The sequence below is a fragment of the Marmota monax genome, unplaced genomic scaffold (genome assembly GCF_021218885.2).
Source record: "Marmota monax isolate L192 unplaced genomic scaffold, Marmota_monax_Labrador192_F-V1.1 WCK01_AAM20220418_F8-fsc00073, whole genome shotgun sequence".
NCBI classification, from domain to species: Eukaryota; Metazoa; Chordata; class Mammalia; order Rodentia; family Sciuridae; genus Marmota; species Marmota monax.
In genome coordinates, this window is record NW_026692846.1 from 2,747,822 (window position 1) to 2,775,615 (window position 27,794).

Below are 27,794 nucleotides of genomic sequence, written 5' to 3' on the forward strand. Positions count from 1 at the left end.
AGCGTATGATGGGAGTGGGACCCTGTCTCCTGTGGTGCTGGAGTGGAGCCCGCAGCACGGCACCTACCATAGAAGGCTTCGGGGCATTGCCGTCCCTTCTCAGACTCCAGACGCCTTCCCTGGTCTGTTCAAATGTTCCCTCACTTCACTATTTGAACAGTCCTGTCCTCACACAGTCCAGTGTGAGCAGGGAGCCGGCATTGCCTGGGCAGGGCCAGGTTCACGGAGCCTCACAGGTCCATCCAGGAAGGCTGAGCTGGTGGCTTGTCCATGCTGGGGTTGAACCCTGCTAACAAAGACCTCTGGAACTGCCTCCCTCATCAGCCCTGTTAGACCTGAGCCCTTTAGGTCAAAGGCGGCATCTCACTGAGGCTTGCGGTAGGGCTGGCCTCTAGAAAACACCACCAGGGAGTCTGTCCAGCTAGAACCAGATGGAGAAGGGGTGCACAGGGCTCTCGGCACCACAGCAGGGCTTAGTCAGAACTGGTGCTCTCAGCAGCTGTAGTGAGCTGAGCGCTGAGGCCCATCGGTTTAGTACAAAAATCTAAAGACCTGGGGCTAATATGTTAATTGTCGATGCCCTCAGTGGGAAAAACCTGGCTTGGCTACAGTTTTATACCAGAGAACCTGAGCTGGGACAAAGGCAGGGCAAGGAGGGTGGAGTCCCACTGGTTGTCCTCCATCACCATCACCATCACCACCATCACCACCATCTATCATCACCTCCATCACTGCCACCACCATTATCACCATCATCACCATCACCAACAACAACAACATCACCACCACCACCACCACCATCATCACCATCACCATCACCACCACTATCACCAACATAATCATCACCACCATCACCATCACCATCATCACCATCATTACCATCACCACCATCACCACCATCACCATCATAACCATCATCACCATCACCATCATCACCATCGTCACCATCACCATCACCATCACCATCATCACCATCACCACCATCATCACCATCATCACCATCACCACCATCACCATCATCACCATCACCACCATCACCATCTCACCATCACCATCACCACCATCACCATCACCATCACCATCATCACCATCACCACCATTACCACCATCACCATCATAACCATCATCACCATCACCACCATCACCATCACCATCACCATCACCACCATCAATCACCACCATCACCACCACTATCACCAGGCCAACAGAGAATGTAACTGAGCCACTAAGAGCATAGTGTTCAAGACCTGGAGAAGGACAGACTGCTCCATGCTGCTTGGTACCTTCACACAGAATGTGGGTGTCCAAGTCTGGTTCTCCCTGGACAAAAGGCAGAGCATGAAGAGGGGCAAATATAGAAGGGTTTACTAATCATAGGATAGCAGATCTAGGAAGGTTCAGCTGGAGAACAGATACTCTGGGCCTAGGTTCTCATGTGACCCTGATTACTCTTGTGACCTTGGATATATCATGCCTTTGTCATCATCACTATCATCATTACCATCATCACTACAATAATCGTCATCATCACTACCATCACCATCGTTGCTATCTTTACCATCATCCCATGATCATTACCACTGTCATCACCATCACCATCATCATTGCCATCACCACCATCATCACCACCATCACTATCACCACCACCACCATTACTATGACCCCACACCATCCTCGTCACTACCACGACTACCTCTGCCCTCACTGTACCTCCCTGAATAAAAGCAGGATACCTAAAGTCTTTGTCAACCCTGAGGTGTATATTCTAGGATTCTCAGAGTCAAATCACCATTCCAACCTGACCTTTTGGGAGATTGGACATGTTCAACATCTGTGCTGTCCAAGGCAGTCGCTGGCCTGTAAAGCTAGTGAGCACTTGAAATGTGTCTGGTGCTTCTAAGGAACTGAACTTTAATTTTATTAGATAGATTCAAATAGTCCATGGGTGACTGGTGGCTACTATGTTGAGCAGCAATGTTCTAAAGCATTCTAGAAGGTTCTGCCTGTGCAGTGCCCTGGCCCAACTCCACCCTCCAGGAGGCTATGGTGCAAGGGTCATACTCACCACCTTGCATCCCCTAGTGCCCTTCCTCCCTCTGGGCAGCTGTCATGGTCAGCTTGCAGAGGTAAGCCCCTCCCTAGACCTCGAGGGTCTCTGGGAGAATACTCGTGGCCAGCAGAGCTGGGGTCTTAGGGAGGCCCTACATGGGCTTGGCCTGGCCCTACCCAGGCTGACCCCACCATTGCCACCCTGTCCTGTGGCTGAGAGTGGGCCCTACACCTCTCTAGGCCTGGGACTTGGTCCAGGTGATCTCAAAGACCCTGCACACTCTGAAGTTCAGTGTCTCTTGAGAACTGGAGCCTGGCCATGGAGAGCTCCCCTCCGGGCTGAGGCCAGCAGATGAGGATGCCCTAGGAGGCAAGGACAGGCAGAGGAGAGGAGGAGACCTGCTGTCCTTTGCTGTGCTCTGGGTTGTAGTTTGTGCAGGGAGATGTGACAGCAGTTAACTGCAAATGCCTGGTGGGGGGCACGTGGAGGAGTGGGTGTTCAGAGACCCAGGGAGCCTGGGCAAAGGACAGGGTAGACGTAGAGGTGGGGGAGTGGGTGCCCAGACACAGGACCCAGTGATGGCCTCTCCATTCCCACAGGAGATCATGAGGCATCTTTTGATGGCAGAGGTGACGGACCTCATCTGGACGGCCATCAGTGGCCTGGGCTCCTCCAGTCCCTTCCGCGTGCAGGCGGCCGCTGAGCTGCTGCTGGCTGTCATCCACCAGCACGGGGCCAAGCTGGAGACCGTGAGGGGTTGGGTTGGGGCACCACCCAGGGCTGGGCACTATCCAGGGGCACCCTCCAGGCCAAGACAGGAGCCCCGAGCTTGGGCCCAGAAGGGGAAGCCAGAGCCACCCTGTACAGAGCCAAAAGAGGGAATGCCTGAGGGAAGGGTCTAAGCAAGCGTGAGGAGCCTGGTGGTGGCTGCAAGCCAGGGAGCAGACGTGCAGTGGTTGAGCCTGCTGTGACCCTATGGGGGGAATGGGGCAAAGGGACAGACCCGACCCTCCGGGAGCTCTCCAACTGACGGAGATAGGATGGCCAGTAGATGCAAAGGTGCAGAGTGGGCCCAGAGGGAAAGGAGGGGTCCCCCCAGCCAGAGGACAGCTCATGCCAGGTCCTGCAGGCCGTGATGTGGGAGCTAGGCCTCCACAGCTGTGTAACCGACCTCGAAGCAGAAGGGTCAGGATGCTCCAGGCACCAGAGCAGCCTGCACCAGAGCAATGTGTCTGGGGCAGGATGAGGGGGTTGCTTGCCAGACCTTGAGGGGAGTGCTAAGCTCTCAAAGGCCCCCAAGGCAGTGGGCCTGTCTCCCGTCAGACCAGTTGCTCCAGGGAGGCTGTACCTCCCCTGTCAGAGTCCCCAGGGCAGGGCCTCCCCACTGACCTCTCCCTCCTCACACAGGTTGCTAACATGGGCCGGGGCATCCACCTGCGCCTCTGCTCTGTCCGTATCCCCCAAGCCAAAGACAATGCCCTGTCCGCCATCACCCTGCTGGCCAGGAACCACACCCCCGAGCTGGTGGCTGCCTTCCTGGACTTCTCCATGCCCTTGGACAGGTGCCCGGCCCTCCCTCCCTCACTACCCACCACCATCCTCCCCAGGCAGGGGCATGGCCTGTGCCCTCCTGGGTGCCCTCCTGAGTGCACAGGGAGCCCAGGTGCTGGGCGCAGGGAGGAGCACTTGCCCTCCTGGGAGGGACACTGGGGAAGCGCTGCTCACCACCTGTCACCATTCCATACAACACGTCCTGCCCCAGCCCCCCACCCTTCACCTGGTGAGGGGGTCCCAGGACCCTGAGTGTTCCTGGAAAAACCCCCAAACCTCGCCATCCATTAGCAAAGTCCCCTCTGTCTCCACATCGTCTCCAGACGTTCTCTCCCTGCTCTTCCGAGGACCCCCAGCAGCCACCGCAGCCTCTCAAGTGAGGCTGGCTTTTCTCCCACAGCCTTTGGACCCTGGATCTGGAGGTGGCTAGGGTCCTTGTTGCATGGCTGCTCCCCCCAGAGTCCCAGCTCTGCGTCCCATATCCTCAGTTCATACCACCTGCCACCCACCCACCACACACCGCCCTGGGCCATGCTCACTCCTCCAGGGTGTAGCTCCCAGACAGGGACACCTTCTTGCGAGACTCCTGCTGTGACACTGGGGTTTTGCTCTTCCCTCCCCGACTTCTGCCCGGGTCTCCCTCTCCTGGCTATCTTGCCTTCCATCCTCCCGCAGCTACCACTCCCATGGTCCTGGCCCAGACTTGGTCGTCACCAATTTCAAGACTTTCTTCCCCTGACCGCTTTCTTCCCCCTCCCACCTTTATGGCTTCTCCCTTGGGTACCCAACAAGCTGCCACCCTTCAGAAGCTGTAGCTGCCACTGTGCCCACCTCTCGCAGCCCCTCTCCTGGCTCACCCTGCTCCCTGATGCCGTTCCACCACCCAGCATCCCCTCCCTCCCCGCACATACCCAGGCCCTTCCCTCAGCGGCTCACCTGGCCGCCCTCTCCGCTGCACATGCGGGAGCCAGCGGAGGAGAGGTCACAAGCTCCCAGCACCCAGCAGTGCTTTCTGGGAAGATTGCTGGTGCCCATGTGCAGGCACCTTTGGGTTGTGTGTCAGCAACTTCTCGCCTTATTGCATCTGATCAGGGGGTCTATCATGCTTCTCCTTCATTGGGTTGGCTGGTCCTGAAAACTGCGTTGTGAGTGTTCTGTGGGTCCTCAGGAAGAAAGTGCATTTTCTGTCGCCTGGGGTTGAGTTGGATATGCATCTGCAAGGCTTACCTTGCCAATCATGGTGTCTTCGTCCCCTACATCCGACTTCCTTTCTGTCCCCTGTCCCCTGGACTGGCATGTGTTGAAGTCTAACTAAAGGAACATTCATGTGTCTCTGTGTCCTTCCACCTCCTGTAGTTACTGACCTCACACATGTTGCTGTGTTGTTTAGTGCATACATATTCTGTTATTTCTTACTTACGAATCATGACCCTTAACTAATTAAAACAAATAAAAATTTAAAAAAAAACATGACCCTTAACATTAAAGGTGCTCTGCTCTGTCCCGTTGAGTGCTTGGGGGACTTAGATTCTACTCTGTCTGCTATCAGGATCTCTACCCTGACTTCATTTCTTCCCCCCTGGCCTGGTGTACTTGGCAGAATCCCTGTTTTAGGTAGCATATTATATAGTGCTTTGGTATTGTGACCCAAATTTAAAATCTTTTTTAACAGGTGATATTCATTGATGTGTGGATGATCAGTCTTTCATAATATTTTGTCATATTTTGCTATATTTGATATGATTATTTTTCTATAAGATGTATTCTTTTTTTAGTTTAGAAAGTGTCGTGATTTCATTCCAGTTGTTATTTTTGTACTCTGACCTGCTGGGTTTATTTTTTCTTTTTCTATGTGTGTGCTAGGGACTGAAGCCAAGGCCTCATGCATGCATGCACGCCACCACTGAGCTACAGCCCCGTCCTCCTGACCTGTTTTAATGCCCCAAGCCCCCTATTTCATTGTTTGACCTCTTAATACCTGGCTTATTCCTCTTATTTGATCTGCTTTAACCCTATCCAGTTTCTACACAACAATCAGTGACGTTATTCCATTTTTCTCTTTATTCTTCCCCATACTTCCCTTTTTTTCAGTTGCACTTTGTCAAAGGATGTAGATTTGCACCTATTTTGTGCAGCCCACCTCAGCATTCACCTCCAGTGTGTGTAACCACACTCACCATCATCCCTATGCTAGCGTTTTCTGGCCATCTTATGGTTTAGCAAAGTTCGTTCCCTGACAGATTTCCCAAGAAAAGGCACCTGGTTTCCGGGTTCTTCATGTCCTTCTAGGCTGGAAGTTGTGCATTTGAAGGGCAGTTGGGCTGGGTATAAAACCCTTGGTTCACCCTTGCCATCAGCTAGTATTTTAAGTGCTGTTGTAACATTGCCTTGTATTGTTGTTTGTTTTTTTTTAAGTCTGATAACAATTTTTTACCTTTGTAAGTTATTTGATCTTTTAGCCTAGAGACCTGGAGGATTTTTTTAATCTTTGAAATCTAACTATTTTATGAGGAAATGTCTGTTGATGTTCTGGGCTAATGTTCTCAGGTACCTAGTGCATTCTTTGACTCTGTAATTCAGGACTCTGTGCTGTTACTGATATTTCTGGGACATTTTCTTGCTTACGGCTCTCAATACAGCTTTACCCACTGTTGCTTCTCTTCTTTGGGGACTCCAGTAGCATTGGTCCTATATTAGAGTTCTATGTCTCTCTTCCCCTTTTACTTCTTCCATAAACTCACGGTCATCCTCTTAGTTGTTTTTCCACCTTCCTAAATGTCTCTTATTAAATTTTCACTTGAGTCTTCTCTCTCATGAACACCATTTAATATTTGTTTATTCTGGGCTTTTTTTTCAATTCTTCCACTTTACTGAATTCAATCGATTCTCTTTTCAGTTCTTATTGAAGTTTTTTGTTCTTTGTCAAATATATGATTCAAGGTGGTTTTTCATGTATTTAAATGCTTGTTTGAGCATATTAAACTACATTTGGAATGGGTGTCTTTAGGGGTTCTTCTGTATCATGATTGTTCTTCAGGGGGAATTTCTTCATTTTATAGGTGTTGATTCTTGTTTCATACTATAGCTCTGCAGATTTGCTAATTTTGTTCCCATTTATGCTTGTGCTAGTGGAGTGTTTTATAGGATTTCAGGTCAATGGCACCCTCTTCTGTCAGTATAGCAAAGGCCAGATGATTTAGTAGACTTGTTGTGGTATGCAAATGGGTTGTGCGTGCTCCGATTGTTTGGGTTCTCCTTTCTCTGCAGGACCCTACATTTTTCCATCTCCCTGATTTCCTTTTCACCACCCAATTTCTAAAGGCTACCTCTCCTGGTTTTAATTCTTGGTTTGGGGTTTTGGGATGTTTGTTTGTTTGTTTTTGCCTTTTTCTCCTCAAAACTGATTTGGAGGACGGGCCTTCAGATTGAGCATACTGTTAAGTTCCTCCGAGTGGCTGGAGCTCTGAGCTCCTAGGACACTCCCCCGCCCCTAGTATTAATCCACGTAGGGTGGATAGTCCTCTAAAGGTAGTCTAGCTCAGCCTCAACCCTGTTGCTTGCCCTGGGGTGTGTTTGGGGAAGAGCTGCGTTTGCGCACTGGACTGGCGTGCTTTTCTTTTACGTATCGTGACTTTGAGGTTTGGGCATTCTCTGTACTACACTGGGGTCAGAGTCTCTGTGTGGTATTACTTTTCCCTTCTTGTGTTTCCAGGAGATCTTGGGAGGCGGAGACGCAGTCAACAAGGGTGTGTTCATTCACCCAGAAGTTCGTAGTTCCACTTTACTTGAATTGGAATCTCTACCTTATTTCTCAATTCTAAGCACATTTTTCACATGTTCACAGCTATGAAATCAGAGTGTGTCTCTCACGCAGGGTGACTTACAACTAAATCTGTATCAGCTTCTGCTGATCACCTGGGCACTGTCAAGTTGAGACCACTTGAAGTGTAAGCCTCTGCTTGAGGCTTTGGGGACCACATGGGTGGTGTGAATTTGGACATCAAAATGGGTTTTGTGATTCACACACTCCAGGGAGCCCCTCCTCCCCACAGCGTGCTGAGCGACGCATGGAGGCATCCTGAACCCTTCCTTCTACATCATCATGTTCACTACCACAGACGTTGGGTTGTTTCCCATCCAGGGATAAACAGCACCACTGGACCTACTTACATACGAGCCCTGTGCGCGTGAGCACTTGATTTCCATAATGTGTTCCTCTAGGACACACCCAGACATCGGGCTTCACGTGCCTCACACATTAATAGATGGCGCAAGGTGTCTTCCGGGTGCTTGTACCAAGTCATACCCCCAGCAGTCCTTCTTTGTTTATAGGGTCCTGCTGAGTCACATCTTTGCTAATACTTAGCGCCCACATAGCCAGTCTGGTGGGTGCTGTTCATCATCTCATGGTGTTTGTTTTCACTCCCGTGATTGCATGATGGAGCTGGACATCTTTCTGTTTCCTTTCAGCCACTTGGTTTCTCTTTGGGGATGTGCCTGCCCATGTGCTGTGCACTCTTCTGTCGTGCCGTCCCTCCTGCCCTGCAGATGTCCAGGCGTCCCTGTGCAATCTGGACAGAAGCCCTCTCTTGACTGGCTGTTGGAAGCCCCTTTTCCCAGGGGCAGCTCGCCGGTCAGGCCCGATTGTCCCTTTCGTGGAGGTGCTACCTCGTGTCCCTCTCTCAGCAGCCCATGAAAGTCCTCCGATTTGTCTTTGGCCTTTAGCTCTCAGATCCACCACTGAGTGATTTTCATGGAACCGTCCCAGCTCCCCTGGGCCCTTGGCAGCTCTGTAGAGCGCTTGCCTAGCATATGCGAGGCCCTGGGTTCCATCCTCAGCACCACAGGTAAATAAATAAAGGTATTGTGTCCAACTACAACTAAAAAATAAATATCTAGAAAAAAAGGAGCCATCCTTCCTTTGCAGAGTCTTATTACATAAATATTCCTCAAAGGATTCTATTGTTTTTCTAATTTCTTATGAATTCGTTTTTTATGTTTTCATATAAAGGGTGTCAGGTGGGCCACTCTTTGGAGGCTTTCTGGCTTGCCTGACATTAACCTGCTGTGGTAGAGCCCCGTGGTCTAGTGATGAGCTTCCTCGAACACTGATGCAGCCGTCAGTAGTGCTGCATGCTCTCCCTCGTGCTCTGACTTTTAATGCTCCCCCATTCTTCAGCATCAACCCCTCTCTTGTAAACAACATTCGTAGCCAATCTTGGTCTGTGGTTGGAGTGCTTATCCATTTCCATGTAATAGAACTGTCAACGTTTGGTGTGAAGTTTACCGTCTTTTCTCTTTCCATACCAAGAAACCAAACTTCCAAAATCCTCAAATGAATTGAGCCACTCTCTGTTTTAATGCCTTTGCTGTTTATTTTACTGCCATGTTATTTGAAATCTCACACGTTGATAGGACTCAGAGCTGCTGACTTTATTTATTTATTTATTTATTTATTTAGAGAACCAAGGATTGAACTCAGGGCATTCGACCCCTGAGCCACATCCCCAGCCCTATCCTGTGTTTTATTTAGAGGCAGGGTCTCACTGAGTTGCTTAGCACCTCACTTTTGCTGAGTCTGGCTTTGAACTTTCCATCCTCTGCCTCAGCCTCCTGAGCCACTGGGAAGACAGGTATGTGCCACTGTGCCCAGCTTAAATAATTTTTTAGTTGTTGATGGACCTTTATTTATTTTTATTTATTTATATGCTGCTGAGACTCCAACCTAGGGCCTCGCACATGCGGGGAAGTGCCCTGCCGAGCCCCAGCCCTGCCCCAAGCTGCTGACATCTCACTACCTTCTTCACCCTTCGCTCTTTATTGGAACCCAAGCCATCTGTCCCCAGCCTGAGGCACGTCCTTTAGTTTGAGTCTCTCATGAGCAAGTACTCTCGGTTTTTGTCTGAGAATGTCCTAGTTCACCCTCAGTCCTAAAGGGTGTCGTTGTTAGGTGCAGAATCCCAGGTGGGCAGTGACAGGGGTCTCCCCTGACCCCTGGCCTTAGTTACCACCGTCAAACACAGTCCAAACATAGTGAATAGAATGTTCCAGAGATAGAGATAAACAATCCGAAGTTTTAAATCAGGCATGGTTCTGTGAGGTGTGATGAAGCTCACACTCTCTCCCGGGCCAGAGTGTGAGCCCTCCCCGTGTCCAGAGCTGCACACACTGTCTGCCACAAGTCCCTCAGCAGCCACCCGGGTATCACGGGCCTGTTACTGGATCACAGTGCTGGGCTCGGCGACCCTCATGCAGTAGCCTAGCGTGGCATCCTGCTGCCACCTCCACCCGCCTCTCCTGGGTCAGCACATCGACCTTGTGCACCTCACAGCCTTGCAAGAAAAGGGTGACACAAAGATAGCTTAGATAGAAAGAGACCACACTCACATACCCAGGGTATTGATAAACTTGTCTATTTATTAGTCACTGTGCCCAGTTTACAAACCACACTTTATGTAGACATGTAGACCGTGTAGCAAGGAGCACAGTCTGCATAGGACTCAGAGCTGCTTTGGTTTCAGGCGTCCACTGGCGGTCTTAGAATGTAGCCCTGGGGGACCGCACTGCTTCTTTCAGCCCAGCAAGGTGGCGTCCTTCTGTCCCCGCCATTGCTGCGGTTGAGAAGCCAGAATCTGACTGGCTCCTCCGAAGGTGCCGGGGTCTCCTCTTTCCGCGGTGCCCTTGTTCTGCCTTCTTCTGGGCCGAGGGTGGTATTGCCTTGTGTCTCACAGGTTCTCCTTCACCCACGGTGATCTGAGGTTAAATTCTCCCACTGAACGCTTGGTTTCAGCCCTGGTGTTCTTTAATTCTAAGGTTTCCATTTGGTTCTGTCTGTGACTTGCCCATAGTCTGCCTCCCAGACTCCTGTCTCCTGCACATGCTCTTAAGCTGCCCTTCATTTCTGTTCATAGTGAAGGCTTGCCCACAGCCCAGGTCTGGTCAGTCCAGCGTGTTAGCTGTTGTAAAATCGCCTTTGTTACTCAGCTTTTTGTCACTGTGACCAAAGTACCCGAGAAGGAGAAGGAGGTGTCTATTTGGGCTCTGGTTTCAGAGGTGTAGTCCATGCTCAGGGCTCAGGGTGAGACAGGGGGACGTCATGATGGAAGGGTGCAACGCAGAGCAGCTGCTTTGTTTGTGGCAACCAGGAAACAAAAAAAGGCAAAGGAAAAGTGAGACCTTCAAGGGCACCCCACCACCACCTCCTCCACAGCCCACCTCCTCGCGCCAACCCATCAGCCTACGTTACCATCCAATTGGGTCATTAAACTCGGGTGGACTGATGAGGTCAGAGCTCTCACATCCAATTATCCACTCCTGTGGATGCCTGCGTTCACATCAGAGTTTTGGGGGGGTGCCTCATATCCAAACCATTACGTTTCACTCCAGCCCCCAAAAGCTCATGTCCACCTCACAAAGCAGAATGCATTTAGTCCATCTCCAAGAGTCCCTATACAGTCCCTATACAGTCCCTATACAGTCCCTATACAGTCCCTATATAGTCCAATTCCAAAGCAAACTCTTGGCTGGGAGCCCCTGTGAAAAACCAAGGCAAGTTACTCACATCCAACACCTAACGGCATAGAGTGAGCATTCCCGTTCCAAAGGGAGGAACGGGGGCACAGAGACGGGGAGGGGCCAAAGCAGGACCTTAGCCCAGCGAGGCGGACATTTTCCGTCGCTCCCCTTCCAGCCTCTGGGGCTCATGGTGAGGAGTTGAGGTTCCAGAGGGCCCGGGTGGCCGCCCTCCTTGGGCCTCGCTCAGCCCAGCTCTCTCTGCAGCCGGCAGGCTAGTGGGGAGACATTCCATGTTACTGACATCTCTTCATTTCTGGGGTCTTCGAGTCTCAGCTTCACCCTCGCAGCTGTGTGCGTCACCCCCTGGGGGCAGCCTGCAAGGCTCTGCCCCAGGCCCTCCTTTGAAATCTCAGTGGACACCTTCTTGACCCTCTACCTGCACCATCCCACTTTCCTGAAGAACCAGCGCCACATGGACGATGCCAAGGTCCACTTCCAGCTGAAGTAGCAGCTGAGACCTGTGGGCCTCTGAATGCCTGGGTGCTGAGCCTGGTGAGACAACTTCCTACCCCCCTATGCGAGCAGGGTACCCCAAAATGTCTTTTCAGGGAATTTTCCCTTCTACATCCTGAGTCAGTGATGAGTATGGTCATGCAAATTCCTGGGGTGCCCTCAAATTGTCTTTCCTATTGTCTCTGTACAAAGTCCTTAGTGTCTCCTTGGTGGCTCTGATCTCTTTAACAACCACGCCTTCCTTTCCCCAGTTTTCTGGTCAAACTGCAAGTGTTTGAAGCCCTTCAGCTCGACTTTCTGCTCCTGATTCTTACAGCAAACCCGGCTAAAGGCTGCGGGCAACACCAAAGCCACCACCTTAGTGCTGTGTGGTCTGGAAATTTCCTCCACCAGATTAATTAGTCTGCCACCGTTAAATTCAGCTCACCCAGAGCATGGGCAAAATGTAGCCAAATTCTTTGCCTGGCGCTAACATGAGTGGCCTCTAGTTCAATTCCCAGTAGATCCCTTGCTTCTCTGAAATCTCACGAGCATAGTCTGTCTCCATTCCTCTCAGCATTCTGGTCTCCTGAGCTCTCACCAGAATTGCCCACGAGTCTCTGCTTACAGCACCCTAAGGGTCCCATGGCCTGCGTCTCTGAACTTTTCCAACTCCTCCAGCAAACCATTTCCAAAGGCTTCTGAACCAGATGGTCAGGTTAGTCCCAGCAACAGCCCTACTGCTCAGTACCAATCTCTACTAGTCAGCTTTTTGTCACTGGGACCAACACACCTGATAAGAACCAGTTAGAGGAGGATAAGTCTATTTTTATAGGTCATTGTTCCAGGGGTTCGGTCCATGTCAGCCGAGGCCATCGCTCTGAGCCCAGGTGAGTCTCATGATGGAAGGGAGGGTGAAGGGGTGCTGCTCCACTCATGGCGGCCAGGAAGGAGACATGGGTGGGTACAGGATGACAGCGAAGATGCCCCCTTCCAAGACTCGCCCCCAGTTATCCACCTCCTCTAGCCACAACCCACCTGCCAACAACTACTACCCCTTAGTCCATTCAAGACTAAGATGGTTAGATACAGCTCTCCCCATCCAATCACTCCACCTCCAAGTATTCCTGTATCACCACAGGAAGTTTTCGGGGACATTCCATCTCCAAACCATGACAATCGCATCTGTCCTTGCTCTATGCCACCCATGCAGTCTTGCTTCCTCCTGGGTCTGGTTATCTTTTTTTTTTTAAGAGAGAGAGAGAGAGAGAGAGTTTTTTTAATATTTATTTTTTAGTTTTCGGCGGACACAACATCTTTGTTGGTATGTGGTGCTGAGGATCGAACCCGGGCCGCACCCATGCCAGGCGAGCGCACTACCGCTTGAGCCACATCCCCAGCCCCTGGGTCTGGTTATCTTTGACAGCAGGCTAGATGTTCATTTGGGGGAAAATGTTATAGGAATGATTCACCTAAGGACAGGACACTCCAGCTGAAGGTCGCTTTCAGCCAAATCCAGGACTCCAGACCCCGGAGCCCCAGGCGATTCACACTGGTGGATGTTCACCGGCTTTTCCACAACCAGTTCAGCATCACTGGGGATGGCGGAAGGCCACCTGCTCTACCAACCCACCTCTGGGCTTCAGTCTCTGCCCCCCATCCCACAAGGCTGGCAAAGGCCCTACCTTTCCAGAATTGTCACACGTCCTCAGGGCCTCGGTGGCTCCGGGGTCCCTGCATCCTGAGGTCTTCATACACTCCACGCGGCCTGGCACTCCTTTGCAGTTCCATCATCTCTGGTGCTTTTAGGACCCTTGATTCTAACTCCCCAGGCTTTTTAGCAGTTTTCAAGGGAGGCGCTGATTCAAGTAGTCTGGCAGACCATTCCTGGGGGACCCGAGCCTCCCGCTCTTTTCTGTTTCTTTAATACCAGGGATAGAACCTAGGGGCGCTTAGACACTGAACCATGTCCCAGATCTTTTTATTTTTTATTTTGAAACAGGGTCTCACCAAGTTTCTTAGGGCCTTGCTAAGCTGCTAAGTCTGTCCCCCAACTTGCAATCCTCCTGCCTCAGCCTCCCAAGCCATTGGGATTATAGGCATGCACCACTGTGCCCAGCTCATTCCTTTTTTTAAAACGATTTAATAAGATATGACCCATAGGTTATGGCAGTAGCTCAGTGATAGAGTGCTTGCCTAACATGCATGAGTCTGGGTTCAACCCCAGCACTACACACACACACACACACAACACAAATAAAATTCACATACTAAAGGATTCGCCCATTTAAAGTATACGATTCAATGGGTTTGGCATATGACATCATGAATTACTTTAACTTTGGTAATTATGTGTGCCATAGATTTGCCATTTAACCACTCTTAAGGGTCCACCTCAGGGCATTGATCATATCTGCAGGGCTGCGCAGCTGCCACCACTGTCTGAGCCCACAGAATCACTCCAAGCAGAATCCCTGTACCCATCCAAGAGTAGCCCCCAGGCGCCGCCCTCTGTGCCGCAGAGGCCCTCAGCCTCCTGGCACGAGGGGGCCTCTGAGCCCTGGGAATTCCACAGAGATGGAGTGCACGTCTCCTCTGGGGTCTGGGCTCTCCCCGGCTTCGTGTCCTGGGGCTTCATCCTCCTGAAGCCTGTCACAGCCTCTCTCCGTCTGTGGCTGCACGTGTTCCTCTGTGGTGATGGGCACATGCTCTCCCCTTTGGGCCATGGTGATCACTACTGCCATCAGCCTTGGCCTGCGTCCTCGGGCTCTGCATCCACAGACCCACCATACTCTTCCAGAAACACTGCCTCTGCCCTGCGTGTGTGCAGACTTCTCCAGAGTCCCTGGAGGATGCACTGGATAATATTTGCGCAGCATCCCACTGCACTAGGGCTGCGCGGGCCAGAGGCAGAGTGCTCAGAGGGTCCTGCTCCGCCGCTTTGCAGGAGGGACTTGAGTACCGACTGTATCCGAGGCAGGTCCCGTGGCCACTCCCTGAAGGAGCCAGGGGGAGCTGTGTGTGATCAAGTCCTCTGAACCACCCGGTGCAGCCCTGGGGGTGGTGTGGCTGGCACACGGCAGTCCTGGGGACTTCCCAAGCTGCCGCGGTGGCTTCCACGGTGCTGTGCCAGCAGCAGGAGGGCGCCCAGCGCTGCCCGTCCTCGCCAGCACTCATTACGCTCCATTTCCTGGACGATGGCCATCCTAGTGGGTGTGGCGCGACGTGCGGTGGTTTCCGAGTGCCTTCGCCTGGTGGCTGATGATGAGCGTCCACGTGCTCCTCAGCTCTTCCGCATCTTTGTGAGGACATGTCTGTTGGGGCCTTGCGTCCATCTGTGACTGGGTGGGTGGCTTGTGTTTGTGCCGTGACTCCAGCTCCAGTGAAACCTGTGGCTTCAGTGAAGCCCTCCCTGAGGCCAGCAGCAACCTCGTGCTGCCGAGTCCAGCGGTCAGCCTCTGTCCCCACGCACAAGGGCTGTCAGCAGAATTTGGCTTGGCCAGTCATGCTCTGCTCTGGGAGCCCTTGTTCTCCTGGCTCCGGGAGCCGGCCGCCTGGCTCACTGTCGTCCCTGGTCACTCCACTGGCCACTCCGTCCCTGGCCGCTCCACTCCTGTGTGCTCTCCTCTGCTGGCTCCTGCCTCATCCTGGCTTCCTCGCCCGGGCTTCGGGGTGACTCTCAGACTTCACCTTCAGTGGCCACCCCTGTTCCCAGGGCTTTTAATGTCCTCTAAGTGCTGACACTGCCCAGCATTCACACCCAGCCCCAGTCTGTCCCCGAGCACATGCTGGCAGCCCCCAAATGCAACATGCTTGGCCAGGGTACGCCTTCTCTCCGGGCTTCAGGGTCCCCATCTGCAACAGGCAGGAGAACATCGCACGCACTGAAAGCTTTGCACACAGCTCAGGTCCACCCAACCTTCACCCGGGGCACACGGGCCCTGGCCACGGTGGCCTCCCGGCAGAGCTGGGCAGGCCCCACTTGCCACACAGCCCTCATGGCCCTCTCTGCCCACAGCTGTGCCTTCCGCCTGTGGAGGGCCCTGGGAGCTGAGCAGCCCGTGAGCCGCCTGGTGCTGGCCATGCTGCTGGCCTGGCTGCAGGAGCGGCCCCTGCCCACCAGAGCAAGCAACAGCAACCCCAGCCCCAAGGAGAAGAATTACCTGCGCTCGCTGGCCGTGAGTCTGCAGCCCCAGCCCCTGGCTTCAGGAGCCTACGCAGTCAGGACGCATGGCACAGGGTGGTGGGGAGCTCCACAGCCTGGCTTCAGGAGGGCCCAGGCCTGCCCTGGAGGTAGAGGGCCTCCCTCCGGGGCAGCCCCAGTCCAGGGGCTGACCCCACAGACCTGGGTCTCAGGCCCAGCTCTTCTTACTGCCCAGGGCTCCGGCCCCAGCTGTGAATCAGAGCAGAGTGTCCCCTCTGCGGGGTTGGTAAGGGGGTTCCATCTGTGTGTGCCAGGACTGCTTATGTGCAGGGCCACCTTGCAGGGGGCTGCAGGCAGAGGGGAAGAGTGTGGAGACACCAGGTTCTTCCGCCACATTGGGGCTCTGGGTACCATGGATTCTGGAGGGATCTCAGAGGCTGCCTCCTGTCAGAGCCCCCCCAGCTCTCCCTGTAAGCCGGGCCCTGCTTGCACACCCCAGGGGCAGGGCACTCACTCCCTAACGCAGCCACACCTGCCCCCTTGGCTGGACTCTGGCAAGGCAGCCGCCATGTCCTGGAACTTTCCAGACAGGGTCCCAGCCCCAGAAGCCCCGTGAGCAGAAGCCGAGAGCACACAGCTGCCCCTCCCTACCCAGGCACCCCCTAGATGAGCAGCTGCTGCCCCAGGGGTGTGATGAACAGGCAGCTGGAGGGAGACACCCATGCCTGGCACTCACCAGCCCCCCAGCCCACCCCAGCCCCAGGCTGATGCCAACCCCAAGCAGAGTAGCACCCCTATCAGGAGCTGCAGAGCAGCCACCCTGCAACCTGTGTGTCCATCCCCTGCCCACCCCATGCCACTTCTGCTCAGGACCACCCCTAGCCCAGAACTAAACACCCCTGCCTGGGGGCCTGGGGCCTGCTGTTATAGACTCTGCCTTCAAGGGCATTTGATTCCTCAACTTTCACACATTAGGCCCCTGCTGTGTGCAGAGTTGGTGCTGAGAACACAGTGCAGGAGCTCACCTCCAGGGCCAGACCCCCCTGGGATAGTCCCAAGTGCAGAGAGCAGGTGGCGTGGTCGAGGCGGGACAGAGAGGCAGCCTGGCATGGTGGGGCCTGCAGGCCGGGGCGGCAGCATCCCAGGCGATGGCAGGGAGGAGGCTGAGGAGCTCCAGCGGGTAGAACAGCAGGGGGACTAGCACGGCAGCGCCTTCTCAGCCAGAGAAGAGGGCCAGGCTGAGGCTACACAGTGGCGGGGCCAGTGGGAGGGACATCATCAGGAGCTGGGGCCCCCCTGTCCCAACAGGCCATGAACACACTCCTGGAGCTGCAGTTCGCACGGGAGTTCAAGAAGGCGGTGCGGGAGGCCTACCCGCAGCTGCTCCTGGCCCTCCTCACCCAGGTCCACTACACCCTGGAGCTGAACCTGGTCACTGAGCCCCAGCGCGGGCAGCAGGCCCAGGAGGCAGCCATGCCCAGTCCCCAGAGGTAAGACCTCCGAGCACCTCGCTGGCCTGTGCAGTGGCCACAGAGGGCCTGAGAGACAGGGGAGAGTGTCCTGGGCTGAGGGACTAGGTGTCACACACCCAGAGGCTTAAAACTGCAGGAATGTGTCACAGCTGTCAGGGAGGTGTCACAGCTCCCAAGGACGGAGTCTCTCTTGGGCATCTGTCTCTCTTGGGCTCCAGAAATCAGGGATGTCTGTCTGTCTCTTGGGGCTGTGGGTAGCTTTTGGCTCAAGTGTGGCTAGACAGAGACCTCAAGCCGCTCTCCACCTCAGTTCTGCTTTCCCCTGGTGGCCACTATGGGCAGGTCTTCTCCAGCATATTTCCAGGACACACAGGTTGCAGGGTGGCTGCTCAGGGAGTCCAAAACCAAGGTGTCTCAGGGCCACGCTCCTCTGAAACTGGGAGGAAACACCCCCGAGCAGGGCTAGCAGAGGTGGGTGGAGGGCCAGGGCCAGGCAGGCCATGGGAGCGCTGCTGCCTTGGGCCTCCCTCTGCAGCGGCTCATATTTCCAGAAATCCGATAAGCGAGCCTTGAACACCACCAGTCTTTCATTTGTTTGTATTATGATGTGCTTTACGCAGTTTGTCAGCTCTAACAGCCCTCCCCAAGGCACGTCACTGAAAAAACTCACTCTTCCCGTATTGCCTCTGGGTTAGAATGTGCGTGAAGTTCCTTTATTACTCTGATCAACATGCAAAATGCATGAATCTTCCCTAATAAGCTAATAAAACGTTCTCGTCCCAAAGCGTGGAGGGCTGGGGGGAGGGCCGGCGAACTGCCTGCCGCCAGCCTCCCCTCCCACTGCCACCCGCCCACCCCTCACCCGCCACCTCCGGGAGGCCTCCTCAGCCACCCTCTGTAAACAGCACCACCTGTAGCCCTCCCTCCTCAGCACCCTCGCCATCCAGCACCGGGGTCTCTGGCTCGCTTCCTGGTTTCCTGTTTGCATACCAAAAATGGGAGGTCCTGGAGGGCAGGGGCGCCTGTCACTCCCAGACCACCTGTACTCAGGGCTCGCCCTGGCCAGGGGCGCCTGTCTCACCCGGGGCTCCCCATGCACCAGGGGCGCCTGTCTCACCCAGGGCTCCCCATGCACTAGAGGCATCTGTCTCTCTTGGGCTCCAGAAATCAGGGATGTCTGTCTGTCTCTTGGGGCTGTGGGTAGCTTTTGGCTCAAGTGTGGCTAGACAGAGACCTCAAGCCGCTCTCCACCTCAGTTCTGCTTTCCCCTGGTGGCCACTATGGGCAGGTCTTCTCCAGCAAAGGAGGTGGTCCCAGTAGCCACAGGACAAGAAAGGCTCTCCCTAGGCAGAGTCCATGTTCTGGCCCACGCAGGTACATACCCATCCTTGGTCACTGGAATATTGGAGGCTCTGATGGGCCGGAACTGGCTTCCTGGCCTCTGGAGCCTTTCCCAGGGGAAAAGGGCTTAGCTGGGACTGTCCTGAAGAGGCCCAGGTGTGGGGCAGGCCAACCAGTGGCCCTACCTTCAGGGATGCCAGAAAGTCGTTGGGGACAGTGGGGAGACCAAAGGCCACTCTCTGGGCCTCAGAGGGTAGGTAGCCCTGTGTGCCAGATTGCCTGGCACTGTCCAGTGTGCAGAAGAGGGAGTACCATCGGCTGAGTAGCCACTGACCATAGGTGCCCTGCTGGGGACTTGGCAGAGGGCACTGGATGGCAGCCAGGCCGACCTCCGTGGCTCCTGACATCCTGCTTACCTGGGCCCAGCCAGTGGGGCTTTAGGCAAGGCACTCTTCCCCTGGCAGGGGACCCCACCTTGCTTTTCTGAACAACAAAGACCTGCACCATCCGATTCTTAGCTGGTTCTGCCTCCAGCCAGTGCCCAGCCTGCCCCCTGGACTTCCGGCTCCTCTCCCTTCATCCGTTACGGTTGATTCTCTCTACCTGTCACGAGGCACCTCATTTCTGTATTTCAAACACACTCCCTGTAATGGCTAATTTGAACTGCCAACTTGATTGGATTAAGAGATGCCAAAGATTAAGATGCTTCTGTGTGTGTCAATGAGGGTGTGTCTAGGCATGATTGGCATGTGGCATAGCGAACTAAAGTGGAGACCTTCCCTAAGTGTGGGCAGCAACAGACGGCCACTGGGGACTGTCCAGCTTCTGGTTGTGGAAGCCAGTCTAATAAATCCCCTTTGTATAATCATACTTCCTGTTGACCCTGTTCCTCTAGAGATCCCTGACCAACACCCTCCCCTCCCTGCCCTCATCTGGCCCTCGGCGTCTGCCTCTGTCCCACTGGGCCACATGTGCTAAGAAAGGCCTTGGAGAAAAGAAGAAGAAATGTCACCTCCATCGGGACCTCCACTGCCAAAAAGCAAACCAACCAACATGTTGGCAAGAATGTGGGGATCTGGACCCCTTGTGCTTGGTTAGTGGGAACACAGGATGGCGCGGGTTCCTCAGTTAAACCTGGAGCTACCCTACAGCCCGGCAGTCCCACTTCCTGCCATGGACCTGGGGGAGTCGGAAGCAGGGGCCAGAACAGACGCGTGAGCTCCTGTGCAAAGCCACACTGCTCACAGGGACCACAAGTGGAAGCAGCCAGTGCCCCTGGCGGACGAGGCGATAGACACAAGTGGTCTCCCTGCCACGGGTCCTAGCAAACCAAGGAGGGACATCCCGTACGGCTCCAGAAGGTGGCCCTGGAGGACGTCTGCTGAGGGGCCCAGCAGGCACAGGAGGCCACCCTGCAATTCTGCTCCTCTGAGGACCCCATGGGGACAGGCAGTGGGGGGGTGCCCTGGGGGCAGGAGGGGTAGTGTCCACTGGGGACGGAGCCTCAGTCTGAGAAAACAGAAGAGTTCTGGAGATGGACAGATGGTTGTGACAGCCACACAATATCACGACTGTGCTCAATGCCACGGAATTCTACACTTAAAACATCACAATGACAAAGTTTATGTGATACGTATTTTACCACAAAAATACAACAGAAAAAGAAGAGGAGGTGGCGGGTCTGGGCAGGCAGAGGCTGGTGCCTGCCGCCCTTGGGGAGCACGGGCTCCTCAGAAGAGGACGGGAGTCGCTGGAGGCAGCGTGGCCATCACTGGGATGCCAGAGGGTGGAGGGCGCTTAGGGCCAGGAGGAAGGGAGGGCCACCCTGCCACACCAGGCGTGGACTCCAGGGCTTCTCCTCGCCAGGCTTGGGGCTGCACGTGGATTTCACGTGACACATGTCACCCCTCCACAGGGGCCCAGCCTGGGAAGGGTTTTAGGTTGTAGGAACCCCCAGAGGGGTGTGGTCTCCCCCACAGATAGGAGGGGATTCCCAAGAATGCACAAACTGCCAACAGGCATTTCCCGGAAGCCCTGCTGTGGTTACAGGGACAAAGCAATTACAGAGGACGAGAAATGGGGACATGCTGCGTGCCCCAGGAGCAGAAGCACTTGGAGCCTTGGAGGGAAGGAAATGCCCCTGCACGTCTTGCTCCTGAAAACCACCCTCGCTTGGTGGCTGAGACCAGTGACCTGGAAAATGCCACCTCTCTAATGATAGAGCTGCAGCTAGATGACAAGCCAGCTGGCATTTGGGTTGGCACCACCGGGACTTCAGAGTGCCATTCATCCTCTGACCCTTGGTTCAGTGAATGTGCTCAGAGGTGTACCTGCTCTGAGATGGCAGCCTCTTTCCCGGGCACGTTCACACATCGGGCTGATGTGGTGGCCAGGCACGTCAAGGTGGGCCAGCAAACTGCCTCTTGTGCTTCACGGCCTGCGTCCCAGGCTCTGCACCATGTTCAGGTGCTGTGTGCAGCGCCTGGGGCAGCTCTGTCCCTGTGACCGTGACATCACTGTGCGGTTTAGAGCCAGAGGCCTGGCTTGGTTGCACTTGTGCTGTCCTTGACCTGGCTCTCTGACCTGAACAAGGCACATGGCTTCTATGGGAGTGAGCGCCTCCTCCCTATTGGAGGGTGACAGTCACCTCGCATGGCACCCATGTGCTGATAAACACATGGCCAGGCCACACAACTGTGGGTCATGTCACCTGGTCTGTCCTGCCCTGGGACAGAGGAGATCAGGCCTGGAAGTGAGCCCCTCTGGCTCTCACAGTGCCACACACCCTCCTCAGATGTCCCCTTCTGTGTTCTTCACCATACTTAAATGTCCCCTGAGGGTTGGCCAGGACACTCCCCACCCCAGGACCTGGGAGATCACAGAGCCTGAGATGGCCCTGCAGCTCCCTCCAGACCTGTCCTCTGAGCTCCGCCCTGTGACCAGCTGTCAGAACAGCTGCTATCCTGTCTAGGACACTTCAAGGACACTCGCAAGTGCTGTGCTCCAAGTCAGACCAAGCCCCCGAGAGCCTGGTCCCTCCCCTCCCTAAAGGGCCCCTCCAGTCTCTGACCCAGCAGGTTGGTGGAGCCCTGCCATCTCCCTGTGCCTGGCGAACCCTCCACTCCTGGCTTCAGCTGTTAGAGAAGGGCAGGCCAGGCTGTGCAGGCATTGGAGGCAGGGCTGGAGCCAGGCGGGGGGAGTTGCCACACCCAGGGTAGGACAGCCCAGTGACGGCTGTTGGCCTAGGTGGCCTGACCCTCTTCTTGGCCACAGCACGTCGCTGGAGGCCCTCAAGAGCCTCCTGTCCACCACGGGGCACTGGCATGACTTTGCCCACCTTGAGCTGCAGGGCGCCTGGGAACACTTCACCTCCATCAGCACCTACGCACAGGGCGTGGGCCTCCTGGCCAGGTACCGGGCACTGGGTGCGTAGGCTGTGGGGACAGGGCCTGTGCCCTCCAGAGCCACCTGTGGCCCCAGGGCTGACTATGAGCAGGACACTCACATTCACACACCGCCACTCTGCAGTCACTCGAGCCTGTGGTGCCGATGTCCTGCCCCTGCCTGGGACCTCCCAGGGCGAGGGCTGTCAGTGCGGCTTCCCTGCCTCCCCAGCCCCCCCCCCCGAGACCCGGCATGAGTGGGCAGCCGGGGGTTCAAGGGAGTGGGAGCACTCAGGACGCTCCTGGCCCCAGCTGGCTGGGGTGGTGGAGAGTGGGCTTCAGGAGTGACCGCAGCCCAGGCCCTGCCCCCAGGGCTATGGTGCAGAACCACTGCAGGCAGATCAAGGCCGTGCTCAGCTGGCTGCTGCGCCGCATGCAGAGCCATGAGGAGCGGGAGAGGAAGGCGGCCGTCCTCGTGCTCACTGAGGTAGGTGAGGCCCGGGCCTCGCCCCCGGGGACACCAGCAGCACAACCCAGCAGGACCCCCACCAGACCTCAGTCTGGCTGGGGAAGCCGCAGAGAGATCCTCACACCCAATCCCCACTTCCAGCTCTGCAGGGTGTCTGCATGCGGTGGCTCCTCACGGGGCTCCCACCCCTCTGCCCCTCAGCCCCTCAGCCCTTGACCTTGAGGGACCTTCTCCCCTCGTCCCTCCCTCAACGAGCCCCGCAGATGGAAGGGCAGTGGGTAGATCTGTAGTCAAATGTCGACCTGGCATGACTCGGGGCCCCTGCCCCAGGCCTGGGGTGCAGCCAGCTTTGCAACTGTGGGCTCTGGGTAGTGGCAGCACTTGGGGGCATGGGGGTGTCTCGTTTCCATAACTGACTCCAAGTCAAAGTCTTGTGCTAGCACCCAGCCCAACAGCAGGAGGGTCTGGGCCACCAGTGCCCGGGGGCCAGCCATCGATGCGAGCTGGAGTCAGCCTCACTCCGTAACCTCAGGCGAGGCCTCCGCTCCCTGGGCCTGTTCCCCAGCTGCACATTAGAGGGGAGGCAGGTAGGAGTCGCATGCTGGTCAGCCAAGGTCCCAGGGAGCACTGGTCCATCAGCCTCCTGAAGCCCTACCCAGAGCCCAGACCCAAAGCCCGGACACATGCAGGCTTCCCAGGAGAGGGTGCCAGACCTGACCCACCCACCCCCTGCGGCCCCTAGTTCCTCTACAGCCCTGTCCTGCTGGAAGTGCTTCCCAAGCAGTCTGCCCTGACCCTCCTGGCACAGGGCCTCCGGGATGAGAGCCCTGACATCCGCGTATGGAGCCTGCAGGGCCTCGGGAACATCCTCTTCCACCCGGAGAAGGTAAGGACGTGCTGGGGCACATCATGGGGTGGGCCTGGCCCACTGAGCTGGTGGCTGGAGCAGGCTCTTACCACAGTGGGCACTTCCGTTTCCTTCCCGGCCTTCCCCTTGGAACTCCATCCTACTGGAATCCCGGTCCTCCCCTGGCTGCACATACAGGGGCCCAGAAACTGTGTTGCTGTCACGTGACCCACTTGGTGAAACTGGATTTGATATTTTAAAGCAAACAGAGTTTAGAAAGCCAGCAAAGCTCGCTTAAAACTTGTTTTCAAGTTGTAAACATCACCCTAGTGTGCACACAGGCCATGATAGGGGCCAGGGCAGGGGACACCCACGTTACTTTCTGACAATTCATTTAGAGAATTCAGGAAGGCACAGCAAACAAGGGGAGCAGACAGAATTGGCTGCACAGAATTTTTTAAATTTCTGAAGAAAGCCTAGAAATGGAACATAACTGGTCACTAGAACGTTCTGGAACCTCCACTTGGTGTACACAAAATGTGGTCTTAGCATGCGCACCTGACTGGCCTCTTCCCGGTCCAGCCCTGGATCCCAACTGGCCTGAGGCAAGGCTGGAAATGGGGGTGAAGGCAGGGTGGGTGCTGAGGAGAAGGGTGGGCAGGACCAGGAGGAGGAAGGAGCTGACACCCAACTAGTACTGAGGCCTCTGGGTCCACCCTGCAGGACCCCGGGGGCTCTGAGAGGGGAGTCCTGTCCAAAGCCACGTGGTCCCTGGTAGAGAGAGCCGGGTAGAATCCCAGCTGAGTCACCTGCAGCCAGGGTGCCACAAAGTGGGGGACAGGGCATCCGGGGACATGGGCACAGTGCATCTGCACAGCCGAAGCTGGGCAGGTCGGGGCCCTGCACCCACCACGCCCACCGCCCACAGGAAAGGCTGCTCCGAGGGCAGCTGCCGCCCTTCCTCAACGGCTTCTTCCAGAACAGCGAGCCCGTGGTGGTGGACATCATGGGCACCGTGTCCGACGTGCTGCACCGTTTGGGCACGCGCGGCGCAGGGGCCCAGAGCCTCAGCGTGGCCATCAACGCCCGCTCCTTCTTTGATGACGTGAGTGTGGGGGGCAAGGCAGGTGGGGTGCCTCCTACTTGGGCCCTCCCAGGACCCCAGACTCCCCTCCAATTACAGGCATGGATTCCCAGCCCTGGGTAGCAGCTTCTGTGTGCCCAGGACTGCAGGTGGACTGGCATCAAGTCCAGTCCTCCAACCCACTCCCCCCTCTGGTCCTACAGCTGTCCACATGGCCTTCCAACTTGATGACAGGTCATCTTGTCTGGAACACGCTCTCCTTCACTGCGGAGTGGGATACGTCTGTCCCCCCAGTCACTCTTGACACTCAGGTTGTCAGGCTGCAATTGTGGGTGTGAGGGGACAGACTGGATGTTGGCAAGGCCAACAAGGAGGGGGCCCAGCCCTGCACCGGAGCCTTGTTTGGGGGGCGGAAGGAGCCCCGCCCTGGAATCCTGAGCTGGCTGAGAGGACCCTCTAAGGAAACCAAGTGAGATGGGGGTTCCAAGTTGAGAAGAGCGGGAACCCCGCTGAGCCTCTGCCTTGCAGGAGCGGGACAGGATTCGAGCAGCAGCCATGGCACTGTTTGGGGATTTGGTGGCAACCATGGAGGGCAAGGAGCTAAGCGGCCTTCGAACCCAGGTGTACCAGAGCATGGTACCTCTGCTGCTGCACCTGAAGGACAAGTGCCCCAAGGTTGCCATGGTCAGTGCCCCACCCGAGGCAAGACAGGCCGATGGCCTCCACCTGGGCCAGGGCCTGGGCAGGCAGATGGCAGCAGGGCTGCCTGAGCGAAGGGGATCCCCAGGCCCCCACCCGGCCCTCTGGACCACTGCCCTCCCAGCCTGCACACACATACCGGGCTGCACTGACCTTGGGCAGGACCCAATGGTTCCACTCCCTGCTGTGTCCCCAGTGCCTGGTGTGTGGCAGGGCCCGGGTTGCACACTGGACCTGTTGGGATGTGGATCCCGCTGACCCCGCCACCGGGGAAGTAAACCAGTTCTGACATGACCTGAGACGGGCTGCCCACAGTCCGGCCAGGGCGAGAGCACACAGTCAGGCGGTGGCCTGAGCGGCCCACTGTCTCTGATGCCCGCCTGTGGAAGGCGGACCCCAGGCCCAGACAACGCGGGCAGTGTGGACCCCCCCACCAGCTGTCCCCAGACGACGCAGGCAGTATGGAACCCCCCCACTGTCCCCAGACAACGCGGGCAGTCAGTGTGGAACCCCCTGCTGTCCCCACAGCAGGCCAAGTTTGCCTTCTACCGCTGTGCTCTGCTGCTGGGGTGGCGGCCGCGCCACACCCTCTTCTGCACGCTGGCCTGGGAGCAAGGCCTCAGCGCCCGCCACTTCCTCTGGACCTGCCTGGTGAGGCCGGTGCAGCCTCCTCCAGGAGGGCTGGGGCGGGGGTAGGGGTCCCTGGGTGGTGACAGGAGGGTCTCCCTGGCCAGATGCGCGCCAGCTTCGAGGAGTTCAGCATCCACCTGGCCCAGGCCCTCAGCTACCTGCACAGCCACCACCAGCACATGAAGACCTGGGCCGCGCTCTTCATAGGTGGGCAGGGGGCGGCCAAGTGGGCCCCAGGCCGCCGAGCCCCACCCGCAGGAAAGGAAGGGTGGAGGAGGGGCCTGGGGTTGAGGAGTGGGTCTGGCCTCAGGAGACCACCCACCCTCTGCCCAGCTGCACCGCATCTTGCACAGGTTACACCATCTGCTACCACCCCCAGGCCGTGTCCCGGATGGTGAGCGAGGTGGACACCAACCTGCTGTTCTGCAGTAAGCAGCCCCAGCCCCAGGCCTGCATCAGCTGGGACCCAGGCCTCCAGAGCAGAGCCCTGCCCTGCCTCCCCCTGGAGTGGGTGTTGCCTGTCCCCTCCCTGGGCCCCCAGGATACCTGGCAAGGGGTCACACCCACCCCCCAGCTTACAGAACCAGGGCTCCAGGAATGGGTGGGAGCCCTTCCCCCCAGCCCCCAGCCCCCCTTGGCAGGCAAGAGACCCCTCGCTGAAGGAATGGGGGGCTGCAGCCAGGCCTGGGGCACCCCTGACTTTCCCCTTCTCTCCTGGAGCTTTTGAAGACCTCAAAAAGGACCCAGAGCCTGGCGTCCGGGAATTTGCCACCAGGCAGCTCTCCTTCCTTCGGGAGGTGTCAGAGGGACGCCAGCAGTGACCAGCACCCCCTTCAGCCACCTGGCGGGCAGCCCCGCCCCATCCCAGAGAGCTTGGTTGCATGACATTTTTCCATTTGAAAGAAAGGTCTAGATTCAACAAAGAAGCATGACCCTGTGGCTCCCGGCTCTCATCCCAGGCCCCTCCCTGTGGCCAAGCCAAACCCAGCAGACACTGGCAGGACACTGGCAGGACACTGGCGGGTGGTGGGATGGAGCCTGCGAAGGCTGGGACAGACCCTGACAAGGCAGCCCCAACACTCAGAGATGGGGTCTACTCCACACAACCAGAGCCCAAGAGTCCTGGGCACGGGAGGACGCCACGTGGGCAGCCCCAGCCCTCACTCTCCCAGCCAGGCGCCCACAGCTGGGGCCAGGGTCTGCCCACTCCCCCTCCTCAGTCCAGTCAGGACTGACCAGGCCCCAAGTCATGCCTCCCAGGGGAGCCAGGCTCACCCAGGATGAGGTAAGCGGCCTGAAGCAAAGCCCCGGGCTCTCGGGGCCGGCCGTGCCCTCTGTAAAATGGGTCAGAAGTCCTTCCCCCCAAGACCCTCTTAGAGGGCCCAGAGGAGGGCCCCTGACTCCAGACAGCCTCCCTCATCCTTCCCCTCCACCCGCTTCCCCCGTGTGAAATGGGCAGGCGGGCCCTTCCCTCGCCTGTGGGTCCAGAGATCTTCCTGGGGACTCCTCCACAGGCTCCCAGACCAGCCACGCTGCCCACCAGCCCCTCCTGGGCCCACCCCACACTCCTGTGTTCAGCGGCCCCTCCCCTGCCTCCGCACTGCCCCGCCCTCCCGGCTGAACCCCACCTGGCTGAGACGGGTTTGCAGCCCGTCCTCCACCACCCCACTGGACCGTGCCCTTCTCAGGACAGGCTGTGCCGCTCAGGGCCTGCACAGAGGCCCCAAAACTTAGAAAAATACAGTGACTTCCCCAAACGTGCCGCAGGTATCACTGAGTTCACGCACACGTTCAAGGAAAGGGAGAAATAACCACCTGGTAGAATTGGTGCCCGCTTTGCCTTCCCAGGGACAGCAGGGCTGCAGCCCAGGCTTGTCCACCAAACCCCTAGAAGAGGAGCTGCCTGAGGGGCTCTGCGGGTACTTCTGCCTGTCCACATTTCCCCATCTTGTCCCCTGATACCATGGGCACCTGTCCTTCTTTGCTTGAGCCCCCGCTAGGGAGGGTCCCCGTGGGTGCAGCCTGGTGGGTGTGGGGACGGCAGGCCCCTCAGCAAGTCAGCAGTCTCTCTCAGGGGGGGGCTTGCTGGCCGCCTCATCAGCTGCCCTCCCCCACCC

At 56.5% G+C, this 27,794-nt stretch overlaps 1 protein-coding gene across 1 annotated transcript in view; it reads left to right on the plus strand.

Moving 5' to 3' along the window:
• Positions 1-26,554, plus strand: part of LOC124095719 (maestro heat-like repeat family member 5) — a 60,919-nt gene extending 34,365 nt beyond the window's left edge. The window contains exons 20-32 of the mRNA XM_058580782.1: positions 2,650-2,799; positions 3,458-3,612; positions 15,627-15,786; positions 17,061-17,242; positions 21,839-21,976; positions 22,321-22,435; positions 23,160-23,303; positions 24,193-24,369; positions 24,877-25,032; positions 25,576-25,698; positions 25,782-25,884; positions 26,031-26,105; positions 26,398-26,554. Coding sequence (XP_058436765.1) covers positions 2,650-2,799; positions 3,458-3,612; positions 15,627-15,786; positions 17,061-17,242; positions 21,839-21,976; positions 22,321-22,435; positions 23,160-23,303; positions 24,193-24,369; positions 24,877-25,032; positions 25,576-25,698; positions 25,782-25,884; positions 26,031-26,105; positions 26,398-26,498 — 1,779 coding nt within the window. The 3' untranslated portion in view covers positions 26,499-26,554. The remainder of the gene's footprint in view (positions 1-2,649; positions 2,800-3,457; positions 3,613-15,626; positions 15,787-17,060; positions 17,243-21,838; positions 21,977-22,320; positions 22,436-23,159; positions 23,304-24,192; positions 24,370-24,876; positions 25,033-25,575; positions 25,699-25,781; positions 25,885-26,030; positions 26,106-26,397) is intronic.
• The last annotated feature ends 1,240 nt before the right edge of the window (positions 26,555-27,794 follow it).